The 12,393-nt window shown below is 40.8% G+C and overlaps 3 protein-coding genes across 5 annotated transcripts in view; 1 reads left to right on the top strand and 2 right to left on the bottom strand.

The window, feature by feature from the left end:
• The first annotated feature begins 18 nt into the window (after nucleotides 1-18).
• The window catches only part of LOC116616313, a 22,355-nt gene continuing 9,980 nt past the window's right edge, over nucleotides 19-12,393 (top strand). The window contains exons 1-5 of one of the 3 annotated variants that reach the window (XR_007313592.1): nucleotides 19-350; nucleotides 519-549; nucleotides 1,377-1,434; nucleotides 1,857-2,017; nucleotides 5,242-5,379. Coding sequence is in view for 2 of the 3 variants with exons in the window: in XM_048731974.1 (XP_048587931.1) it covers nucleotides 1,938-2,017 (80 nt within the window). In the remaining variant the exon portion in view is untranslated. Of the gene's footprint in view, nucleotides 351-518; nucleotides 550-1,376; nucleotides 1,435-1,856; nucleotides 2,018-5,241; nucleotides 5,380-12,393 lie in introns of those variants that run through there. The other 2 variants (XM_048731974.1, XM_048731973.1) reach the window with 2 other exon arrangements.
• On the bottom strand, nucleotides 4,627-8,192 carry LOC116616314. The gene is made up of 3 exons (XM_032378396.2): nucleotides 7,479-8,192; nucleotides 5,521-5,985; nucleotides 4,627-5,426 (listed from the first exon to the last, which is right to left on the bottom strand). Exons 1-3 carry the CDS (start codon nucleotides 7,975-7,977, stop codon nucleotides 5,230-5,232), a joined length of 1,161 nt encoding a protein of 386 aa, XP_032234287.2. The 5' UTR covers nucleotides 7,978-8,192; the 3' UTR covers nucleotides 4,627-5,229.
• The window catches only part of LOC5509484 (angiotensin-converting enzyme), a 6,630-nt gene continuing 3,198 nt past the window's right edge, over nucleotides 8,962-12,393 (bottom strand). The window contains exons 4-6 of the mRNA XM_048731970.1: nucleotides 11,904-12,020; nucleotides 11,406-11,528; nucleotides 8,962-9,724 (exon numbers count right to left, since the gene is read on the bottom strand). Of these exons, the coding sequence (XP_048587927.1) occupies nucleotides 9,451-9,724; nucleotides 11,406-11,528; nucleotides 11,904-12,020 (514 nt within the window). The 3' untranslated portion in view covers nucleotides 8,962-9,450. The remainder of the gene's footprint in view (nucleotides 9,725-11,405; nucleotides 11,529-11,903; nucleotides 12,021-12,393) is intronic.

Below are 12,393 nucleotides of genomic sequence, written 5' to 3'. Positions count from 1 at the left end.
TGCGACGAACGCCTGGGATAAGTTTGCATTTATTTTTACTGAAAACTTTTATGCATTGCTGAATTACTTGAGTTCATCCACTTGCATTCTTTTGTGCGTTGAGTGGATAAGAAGTCTGACAAAGATGTTTCTCTTGTTCAGGGAAATTCCCTAGCCTCTAAAAGAATAGCCTGAGTATCAGGCGATTTTATTTTTCAAAAAGTTTGTCTGATACTCAGGTTACTTTCAAGCCTGTCTGAACGCAGAAATCGTGTGACACAGGACAATGTTGGTTTATCTTTCGTAATCTTCAATCTCGTGCACTGCCTTCGGCACAGGTTCCTGAAGGCTATACCTTGCGTGGGTGGTGGGTGAGCTTCAAACTAATCTTTGCTCGAACAATTTAGTAATTGGAATACTAATCAAGCTTCAATGGGCCAAATAGTCCTTTTCATTTAGTAGTCTTTTCCTTCCCTTCTCAGTCTGATTATTGTATTGATAATATTGAATATTATTGTTGGTTAATTTTACTCTTTCAGGATGGAGCCGAAGTAGTATGGCTTCAAATAGGTGGGTGTAACAGCCTTTCTCCCAATTTTTTTTAGAAAGTAACACTCCCTATTGCATAACTGTTAATCTCCAGGCCCGTACCCAGGAGTTCTCTGATTAAAATCCTACCAACCCCGAAAGAACAAAAAGGGATTTTTCTATGTCTTTGCAATATCTTCACCAGACGTTTATTGTCCGAGTTGGCTACGTACCAGAGTGATCTAGCTTATGCTTTATAGTTTTGTCCACAAATAGCACGCCTATTTGGAGCCGAAAGTGGACCTTTCCAGATTTGGCAGGGTGTGCGAACACACCCCCCCCCCCCCCCCGCAACGGCTGAAAGTCCACTTCCAGTTCTCAATAGACGTGCTATTTGTAGACAAATCCAAAAATCATAAGCTAGACCACTCTGGCATACAGCCAAATCCACAATAAATGATACTGGCATAAAAAAAGGCATAAAAAATCCGTTTTTGTTCTTTCGGAGGTGGTTAGATTTTTATCAGAGAACTCCCCCCTCCTCCTCCCCCCCCCCCCCCCCCTTGAAAAATAAGGTCCACTTTTTCGGATTTGGCACCACTCCCACCCCCCAAGAAAAATAAGGTCCACTTTTTCGGATTTGGCACCACCCCCCCCCCCCAAGAAAAAACCTGGTTATGGGCGCGACTTCTGCACCTAAAACCCTCATCATGAGGGCGGGCTTGTGGGGGGATCTTGTGACAAATAGATTTGTGTAATTAAAAAATGACTTGGAATAGCTAAAACTCTAACACAGCACTTGCTTAGATTTGTTCCATATAATGCACTTTATTTTTACTTACTGCCATCAATATTTTTCACTCCTTTAGTTAAGAAAGCGTTTGAGGACTTTGTAAAGGATTGGACAGCTGAAACATTTGTAAGCAGGTAAAAGAGGGGTAATTTTAGTTAAACTATTCATAGAACAAGTTGTTACCATACCTTTCCTTATTTCTTCCAAGTTACATCTATCAGAGACAAGATTAGAGAAGGGTGAATAAAAAAGTGCCAACTAGTACTCAAACACAAATGCTTCTGCAGCTAATTCCTACCCCTACCCCTTCAAAAAAAAGTTACACTTGAGACTTCATGTGTCATTACAAACAGTGACTCATAGGTAATGTGTGAATTGCTTAAATTTATATGCTCTCTTAAAACATGTGAATGTTAAAGTAGGTAAAGCAAGAATACTTCAAAGCCTCAAGAAGTAAACAATTTTGAATTGTTAATAATATTTTAGCCTTAAGGGATGATATTACATTCTCCTGAGAAGTGCATACATTTTTGACATTTTCAAACCCTCTACACAGGTATAAAAATCAAAACAACTTTTTCAAAGATGGATTCTTCATGGTGAAACACAAGGACACTTTTGTTGCCACTTGCTTTTCATGGCAAGACAAAAGAGACTCCAGCAATGGTCAACTGCACTGGTTGGCAGTGTTACCAGAGCACCAAGGGAAAGGCATCGGTAAGTGGCTTGCAGTGGAAGTCTTAAAGTTCTTCAAATCTAAAGGAAAGACTGCAGTCTCTTTGAAGGCTGAGGTAACAAATAAAAAGGCAATCAGGTTTTACAAAGCTATTGGATTTGAAAAAGAAGAATTGTAGTGCAAGGATATTGAAATAACAAAATGTCCTCTTGTTAAGAAAGACTGTACCTATGTTGTTTGTTTTCTTTTAATACCTAGTTTGTTTCTTTTAATGCTTGTGATTTTTTTATTGCTTGATATTATTTATAGAGCATTGCTAGTAAATGCGAGTTCAGATTTGTCAAGATAGAGTTTGTGATTATCAAAAATCACTGTTTTTGTTGTATAAAATAAATCGATTCTGTCTTGTTATTCCTGAAATGCTGCCATGTGATCCGTGAATTATTAGAGGCCATGTACATGTAAAAATAAGATCTATTTAACTAGCTTTTCTCTCAGTATATATTGTATACTTGTTAATAAGGGTGCTGTGTGCGCTATCTGTAACTGCCTGTCCCTCATAAACCAAATACTGATTAAAAAAGAGAAGAAGAAAAAAGATATGAACAGACTAAACACCTTCACTTTTTATTTTGTTCGAGTAGACCTTCAATGGAAATATTAGCTAAACTCCAAAATGCACTCTTTTTTTATAAGAACCTTTTTTATTGGAACATCCAGGCTGAGATTTCACCAAATTTTAAGAACATGCCGAGGCTCAGATGGCAGCAGCATATTGCTTTTTAGTCTTATTTGTGCTAAAAAAACAAGTGTTATCAAATTGTGTCCATTGAATTTTTTTGTAGAAATATTGTGGCCGGGTATTCTAGTCTGCATACAGACTGCCTTTATTTTTCAGGTACAAGCATTTTGGGACGCTGTATATATGTTTCTGTAGTGTGTGATCAAAAAAAGAGGAAGTTAAAAACAACGCGTACGAAACTAAAATGAAACGTAAATTCACTAGTGAGTTTATTTGTTTAGAAATTTGACGAACGAATCTGTTATTAACAAGTTGATCAATGACGAACTAGCGGATTAATTCGTTTTGAAATTTAATACATGACCAACGAGTCTGTTATTAACAAATTGATCAATGAGGTATGAGCGAGTTAATTTGTTTTGAAAATTGATCCATTACGAACAAGTCTGTTATTAACAAATTGATCAATGAATGACTCACTAGCGAGTTAATTTGTTTTGGAATTTGTTACACGGCGAACAAGTCTGTTACTAACAAATTGATCAATGAAGCATTAGCGAGGTGATTTGTTTTGAAATTTGTTACTTTACGAACGAGTCTGTTATTAACAAATTGAACAATGACTCACAAGCGAGTTAATTTGTTTTGAAATTTGATACATTACGAATGAGTCTGTTATAAACAAATGGATCAATGCGCACTAATAGCGAGTTAATTTCTTTTGAATTTTTATACTTTACGAAAAGTCTGTTATTAACAAATTGATCAATGACTCACTAGCGAGTTAACTTGCTTTGGAATTTGTTACACGATAAACGAATCTGTTATTAACAAATTGATCAATGACTTACTACCGAGTTAATTTGTTTTGGAATTTGTTACACGGCGAAAAAGTCTGTTATTAACAAATTTATCAATGACGCACTAGCGAGTTAATTTGTTTTGAAATTTGTTACACGACGAACGAGACGTGTCAATAACAAATTGATCAATGAAGCATTAGCGAGGTAATTTGTTTTGAAATTTGTTACTTTACGAACGAGTCTGTTATTAACAAATTGATCAATGACGTACTAGCGAGTAAATTTTTTATGGAATTTGTTACACGACGAACGAATCTGTTATTAACAAATTTATCAATGACGTACTAGGAAGTTCATTTGATTTGAAATTTGATACATTACGACCGAGTCTGTTATTTACAAATTGATCAATGAAGCATTAGCGAGTTAATTTGTTTTGAAATTTAATACATTACGACCGAGTCTATTACATAACAAATTGATCAATGAAGCATTAGCGAGTTAATTTGTTTTGAAATTTGATACATTACGACCGAGTCTGTTATTAACAAATTGATCAATGCGCACCAATAGCGAGTTAATTTCTTTTGAAATTTTATACTTTACGAACAAGTCTGTTATTAACAAAATGATCAATGACGCCTAGCGAGTTAACTTAATGCGCATCAATAGCGAGTTAATTTGTTTTGAAAATTGAAACCTTACGAACGAGTCTGTTATTAACAAATTGATCAATGACTCACTAGCGAGTTAATCTTTTTTGAAATTTGTTACACGACGAACAAGTCTGTTATTAACAAATTGATCAATGACGAACTAGCGAGTTGTTTTGTTTTGAAATTTTAATATAGCACGAAGTAGCCGATTTTAAAAATGATAAATGACGTACTAGCGAGTTACTTTTTTTTTAATTTCGTTTTGTCTTTTCTCGTTTTGTCGAACGAGTCTGCCATTTTAACTATTAACAGCCCCCTGGTCAACCACATTTGACTATTGGACAAGACAAATTAGATGAAGAAATCTCTAGATCCGTAAACGATAATCCAAATCCACCAGAAAACAGAGATTTATACTTAACTATCGAAAATATCGCAATGAAAAAAAATTCGTTGTAAATGGATGCTTTATTATACTTGATTTTCTAAGTGGACAAAAAAAACTGAGGAACAAGATCCTGTTGAATTCTCAAGATCACACTTTTTCCATTGTACTCCCTTATTTGTACTTCCTTATACTCGTACTTCTTTATATGGGAGATATATCAATATTTACAAATGTTAGTCTTGCTGGTGTGAAATGATGATTTTCGTCAATAAGATACTCATATATTTACCGTATCCTACTTTATTTTCGCGCGTCTTTCGCCAAATTCTTCTCATTACATTACGCGAGTATCTATTTTCGCGAACGCGATGAAAAATTGTGTTGCAAGGGATTTAGGTGCCCAAATACGAAGTTCAATGGACTTCATTTCTTGTTTTCACAAAAAGCCTTTAAAGAGCCCTAAAAGTCAGTCTTACAGTGATGGAAAAGTGTTCTCGTTCCTGGACCATTTTCGATAGTTTTGTTACATGTTCGTACTATGAGTTCTCAATAGAACCTTTAATCTTTGTGATCCATTTTATATCCATTAAATTTCACGAGATTAAAGTTCGCAAATTTAAGTACGCGCGAAAATCAAGCAGAATTATCTCAATATGCTCCTTTTTTATGTCACCAGTTCCTTTTTATCCTGTCCGCGCAGGCAAATGGTGGGTAGCCTGTGTTGTCTCCAGGCCAAAACGGCCAACAGGAACATAGCGACAAGAACGACGGGTAATATTACCGCTATGATTATCACTGTGGTACTGATCGCGGGCGCAACTGGTGTGTGGTGTGCGGTCGGAGGAGACTGGGTCAAAGGGTCTGAAAGTTTAATAATAGGTACACACTGATCAACACAGTGGTTTACAATTAATATTTCGATACGGTATTGATCAAAAACCTTCTTCCCACTCACCTTGAAACCATTGCAACCAACGCACCGGCGGCGGCCATTTTGTCTGTTTACAAAATCCACTCGATGAGTTACCGTCCACTGTTCTGATGTCACACTCGCTGATGACCCGGATGTAGGATGGAGTTTGGAGAAGGTCTGGGCAGTGGACGGCAAGCTGCTTGCACAGCGGTCTACACAGTGTGTACAACGCAAAGCCCTCTTCCGGAAAGCATGGTGGGAAATGGTCCGCGCAAAACAACTGCTTTAGGTTATAAGAGCATTTTGGATGTGTATCTATGAACTGCAGTAGCTTTCCCATGTAACTCCCAGGGCTTGCCGATCTGTCTGCAGACGTGTTCGTAAAGGCTTTGCCATAATACATTTGATATACTTTGCTTTGCGTTGCTATGGAGATCGCAGAGTGTTTGTAGCCTACGTCATCACAAACTGGGAAGATCAGTGGAGCACAGTCTCCCTCGAGCAAACCTGGACACAGAAATACCAAGACATTGTTTTAATTTTTTTTCTCTTTACAGAAAACGGAGAAGGCTCCGTTCCTCAGCCTCGTCCTTCTCGGCGAGCACGATATTGATTGTAAGACCCAAACGTTATAGAAAATATAATGTCCAATACGTAAATTGTATTGAACTGCACGGGCAATTCTTTCGCTTTTCCACTTGGCGCGACTGGAGCCGATGTGTTTATGGCTATGTTTGTTTTAAAAAAAGAAAGTCTTGCTCGACAAATCCTGGCCATTTATGAAAATCGGCTTTACTTAAAGGGTATGTGTCAAGTGACCCTCACCGTGACGATGGATGTTTTACACGGCTCCCTAAAAACATTACTATTTTCGTACGTTTCCAAAACGGAAAAATATCCTTGGCTAAGTTTTACTTTCTTGAGAGTCTCTAGGCGATGGTTTTTTCTATATTTCAGGTTGTAGAATACAGTGGTAACTCCATCGGTCACCTAAAGAGGCCAATTCACCCAGTCCAAAATTGTATATATACCTATTTCAAAAAACGTTTTCAGTGCGAAACGGCAAATGGCGATTGGCAAATGGCAGTTCTAGGACCGAAAGGAACCATGGGTCTCATTAAATTTCTACTAAATGCTGAAGAGTATGGATAAATCAAACAATTATCTATTAAAGATCATCAATGTATGTCTCTGACATTGCTAGACTTTATTTAACACCTTTAATTTTACGAATGATTAGTACCCAGAAGCACCGTTCGGGCTTAGAACTGCCATTTAGTATTTGCCATTCGTCATTTGCACTGACAACCTTTTTTGAAATAGGTGTATATATATTTTTTATTTACAAAAGTACGGTATTTGGTTACCTGCATAAAGCGACCAAACTCTATTTAGCGGCTAGCTAATCCGTCCTCATTGACAGTCTCTTACTTTATCAATCTCAACTTTGGGAGGAAATACAACCGAAGTTATCATTTTCATGCAAAGGTCGAGGTGGCTGGTTTCACGATACGGGCCAACACTGAATTAACACAGCCTCACCTTGGTGCATAACGCGAAGACAAACAGTAAACGTCTGACGCGGTAAGGGAATCGGACTCGTAAAGGTGGATGCCGGATCAACTCGGAACTGCTCGAGAGGAGTTCGCAAGGGTCCTTATTGCGAATATTACCGACATTTATGTCATAAGAAACTGTCATTATGTAAGTTGTGGGCTAGTAGAGGTCGCCTTTTCTTGGGCGCTCTGGAGGAGAGTGGCTCCCCGCCAACTTACTGGAACAAGGAGAAAACTGTGAAAGGAACCATCTTCTCGTTTTTGGACACAAAAATGATGGCTTTGTGCTGCATTAAAGCTGTTGCTCTAAAGCAAAATACCCGCGAAATACAAAGAAAAGAAGCCTCTGCTAGCAGGGAATGCCACATCCCGTATACACTCACTTTTTGTTGTAATGATAGCAATCAAATCCCGTATGGTTGGCTTAATCCCGTATACACTCACCTGTTGTTGTAACGTTATGATAGCGGTCAAATCCCGGAGGTTCATAGCACTTGCCTGACGAAGCCGTGTCATTAGGAAGCAGCGAGCACATGCCGACACTAAACTCCAGGAAGTACTGCCCAACTGTACCTTCACACCGCTTGAGGTACTCCGAGCATACCCTACGGCACGGCAAGAACGGCCCGTCATCTGTCTCCCTACAGTACGGCGCGAACTCCGAGCAAAACACCACCTCTCCGATTTGAGCGGCAGAGCACTGTGTGATCATTTTTAGAAGAGCTGAGATGAAGTTTCTGATTCGTGACTCCGCCGCGTCCGAGAGCCTTATGGAAGTTGGGATTGAGTAAGTGGTGTTGTAGCCTGCGAAGAGACAGCCCTCGAGGGGAGTACCTTTCAGAGGGATGCACGCCTGATGGGTGCTGTTCTGTGAGGCGAGAGTGAGGGGAGAACGTTTTAGAAGATGGAGGATGATCAGGAGAACTCCGCGTGTCGTTGCCATTGTAGATTTTAAAGGGTTCAATAGTAAGCTACGGAGATTAATATGTTTCCCCAGTGAAATACAAAACCGTGTGACCCTCGTGATCTGCCCTTAAGAAAAGGGTTCTTGTAACAACATCACGAAGCCTAAACTTCGACAGGTCTTGAATAGTTGATTTCCCTTATTTACAGTCTGTACGAATAGCGACTGAGGTAGTTGTGACCCCGCTCCCCGAATCCTCTTCTATTCAAGTGAGACAGGTTACTTTGCTAATACTGGTGCGGTTAAAGTGTGCGGTTTTGCGTCCTCCTCCGTCATCAGTGGGTCTATATCGGATTATCACCTGGTGGCATGTCTCGAATCATAACTAAACTTTCCTTGTTTTTTGTATCAACTGTTCTAGATCCGGTCCGGGGCTGTTCTTTATTTCCAGAATATCGGATATCAGCTGCACTTTTTTTATACATATATTTATAGTTATTTTAATGCCAAAGTAAAAGTTGACCTTGAAAGCAGAGTTTCTATGTGTGGATAACGTTTGTCGTGAAAGATCGCCTTTAACGCCTCGCTAACGCGTAAATTAAAACTGGATATTGAATTCCACCCTGTACTTCTCCATTTGTTATATTCCCCTTTCTTGGCAAAACAATAAAAATTCAAGTTCAGTGTAGGCAAGGAGCTGTCCCTGATTTAACTAGGGTTAGAACGAGTGTAAGTACTTCATGCTCGGAGACTAGTGTCGACAAGCGGCCTTGAGTCGCGGCCGAAAAAGAGACATGCTGGATTCTCGTGTGTGGTAGGTACTGTGTGACCGTCACACGTGACAAAGCTCCGTTTTGTCTATCACCAACCATCCCCCACGTCCTATGGTCCCGCGACCACCCCTGATTCCGTGTCCCCAGAGTTTAAGCAGAGACAACGGCAAAATGCTTTCACGCTAAAAGCTCAATTCTAAACTAGTTGCCATTAAGATAACACTAATAACTGTCTATAAAGATACTAATATAAAGACTAGAACTTTATTTCTACTTTAGTGAGCACAGGACATAGATATGACTACTACGATTGAAAGTTGATCAAAAGTGTTTTATTGTAACAAAAGGCCCCTTCGTAGACAAGTCAAAGGGGTTCTACTCGGGTTTTCGGGTTCCCTGTGGATGTTGAATTGACGATAACCGAAGCTTCCTAGCCTCTCATGGCTATACACAGGAAACCCGCGAATGAAAAGCTAGGCAGAAGATCCACAGGCTCTACAATCCTCACGTTGTTATCAGAATTATTTCCCGTAAATAAGTACAAAATAAAGATCGAATGAAATCTCATAGAGTTGTCTTTGATGTCAATAAACCGTAGAATCCACAATATTTCGATTTTTTTACGATTTTATTAACATCAAAGACACTTTTATGAGATTTCATACGATCTTTATTTTGTAATCATTTACGGGAAATAATTCTGATGATAACAACGAGAGGATGATAAGCCTGTTGGAGATCAATACAAAAGTGACGCAATTGCCAACAGCAGTGAGCCTACAATCGATGCCATAGCTGGCCCAGCGGTCGTCGCCATGCTAATGTTGCAATCACTATATGCTCCCTCATTGCTCCACCCAATCGGGTAGCCATGTTTGGCTCGCTGCGCCTTCATCCACGTGATCAGCGGTTTGAAATACTCGGTTAGCGGTCCGACATCCATCTCCTCGGTGCCTGTCATGGCCTTGAGGGCCTGGGGCCAAGGCTTGCTTTTACCTAGCTTGAGCATGGCACTGAAAATCAAACAGATGACCTATTAGACAGCGGGCGCACTTTCTGAGCAAGCACACAAATTTGGGAGTTAAACTAGTAACCTAAGTGTAGTAAACTAATGTTTTAAACTACATCAAACAGGATTGGCACGAAGCAGTCCTAGAACTTAGAAGCACTGTTAGCCGGTAATGATAATGGTTACACAAATATATATGAGGACTGACTAAGTTCCTTTAAACTATTACTATACATGTACGTATAAATAGTGTTTTCTTATTGTGAAAAGAAGGAAAGAAAAAACCCGTCCTCAGCCTGTGATAGAGTTAAAGGGGCCGTGTCCTCAGCCTGCGATAGAGTTAAAGGGGCCGTGTCATCAGCCTGCGATAGAGTTAAAGGGGCCGTGTCCTCAGCCTGCGATAGAGTTAAAGGGGCCGTGTCCTCAGCCTGCGATAGAGTTAAAGGGGCCGTGTCATCAGCCTGCGATAGAGTTAAAGGGGCCGTGTCCTCAGCCTGCGATAGAGTTAAAGGGGCCGTGTCCTCAGCCTGCGATAGAGTTAAAGGGGCCGTGTGATCAGCCTGCGATAGAGTTAAAGGGGCCGTGTCATCAGCCTGCGATAGAGTTAAAGGTGCCGTGTCATCAGCCTGCGATAGAGTTAAAGGGGCCGTGTCATCAGCCTGCGATAGAGTTAAAGGGGCCGTGTCCTCAGCCTGCGATAGAGTTAAAGGGGCCGTGTCATCAGCCTGCGATAGAGTTAAAGGGGCCGTGTCCTCAGCCTGCGATAGAGTTAAAGGGGCCGTGTCATCAGCCTGCATAGAGTTAAAGGGGCCGTGTCCTCAGCCTGCGACAGAGTTAAAGGGGCCGTGTCCTCAGCCTGCGATAGAGTTAAAGGGGCCGTGTCATCAGCCTGCGATAGAGTTAAAGGGGCCGTGTCATCAGCCTGCGATAGAGTTAAAGGGGCCGTGTCATCAGCCTGCGATACAGTTAAAGGGGCCGTGTCCTCAGCCTGCGATAGAGTTAAAGGGGCCGTGTCATCAGCCTGCGATAGAGTTAAAGGGGCCGTGTCATCAGCCTGCGATAGAGTTAAAGGGGCCGTGTCCTCAGCCTGCGATAGAGTTAAAGGGGCCGTGTCATCAGCCTGCGATACAGTTAAAGGGGCCGTGTCCTCAGCTTGCGATAGAGTTAAAGGGGCCGTGTCATCAGCTGCGCATCAAGCTTGCGCATCAACTTTAAAGTTTTCCGTGGCCCGTTCATGGTTGAACCTCTACATTTTTTTTTCTTTTTAACGCCGTAAGAGTAAAACAAACATAAATATCTATGTTGGGTTGTTCAGCCGAGTGCCCATCTCTAACGATTTCCTCAAACAATCCTTTAATTTTTATTTCACACAAGAATATTTAGAATACTTGCTGTTATCTTAATCGTATATAATCTAATAATCGCTGTGAGCTCATTCAGGATCACGTAAAGCCTGCGCAGCAATTATTTCTTGACATTGAGCAAGACGCTACTCGTTTACCAGTGTTGATTTAGCAAGAAGGCAATAAATTTAATTTATATTACCGGAATGTCGTTTGTTTTGAGCTAGTAGAGAGGGAAGCGAGGTAGGGTAGGGGGAGGCGTTTTTAGAGAGAGGCATTCAATACAAATTTGTAAGCATAAGAGGGCGTTCAGTAGATAGGAGACGTTTATAGGATCATTACCCAAGTTTCCCTCCGGCCGCGGTGGAGTTGTAGATGGAGCACTTGTGTAGCGGACCAGTGTGACCAGCGGCCTCACACGCGGCCTTGTGGAACTGGAACTGAATGACGTAACTCACAAAGTACCTACCGGGAAACCAAACACGCGATTTCGATTCGCAAAACTTAACATACGATATTATAAATGCAGATGCGTTCGCCAATCAAATGGTGCATTCCTAGTTGATTCCTTGCTAGTCGATCGTGTATATCAATACCTCACAAAATACGATATTAATATTGGAGGAGTAGGGGGTGAGTAGCCAATGGAATATCTCGTTCTTAGAGATAATAAACTCTCTAGAGGTTGGTTCTCACTTGGACGTGAGCGTAAGCGAAACATGCTTTTTTCTAATTTTCACTGGAACGCAAGCGCAAGAGAACGCAAATGCTTGATTTCCTTGCGCTTATGTTTGACCGATTCTCTTTGTGTTGCGCTTCCGTTTGCGCCAACCTTAATACCTGATATAGGGCGTGTTAGCTGGAATATGATACTTGGCGCCAGGGTCGAAGTCGTTCTCAGTGCGACACACCGGGGGTTTGATACCCTGGTATTTTGTACGCAGCTCCCACCATTTCCTGGAAGATGGGGTTAAAAATGAGATCAAAGAGAATCATAAACAAACAATTAAATGGCGGCGGGCCTAACGTTGGAGAGTTTTAAGCATGCACTAGAACCCGAGATTAGCTGTCAGTCATTTCTGTGAATGGCTGATTCACCTGCTAAATTGTCACGCGTCTAGTGCTTCTCTGTCAGTGTTCACATGTTAACTTAATATTGGTAGCGTGCTTTCTTTTTATGGACACGTGCTTTTCTGTTAGTGTTACGTTTTTGCTTGATATCGATCACGTGTTTGTTTGTTCGTGGACATTTGACATCCTTTTAGCGTTCAAGGTTAACCTGATATTGGTCCATGTTTACCTGCTGATGTTTTTTTTGTTTGCGATCATG

This window comes from Nematostella vectensis, chromosome 9 (assembly GCF_932526225.1).
Source record: "Nematostella vectensis chromosome 9, jaNemVect1.1, whole genome shotgun sequence".
Lineage (NCBI taxonomy): Eukaryota > Metazoa > Cnidaria > Anthozoa > Actiniaria > Edwardsiidae > Nematostella > Nematostella vectensis.
Note: the sequence above shows the minus strand (reverse complement) of the source record. Positions and strands in the feature narration are given on the sequence as shown.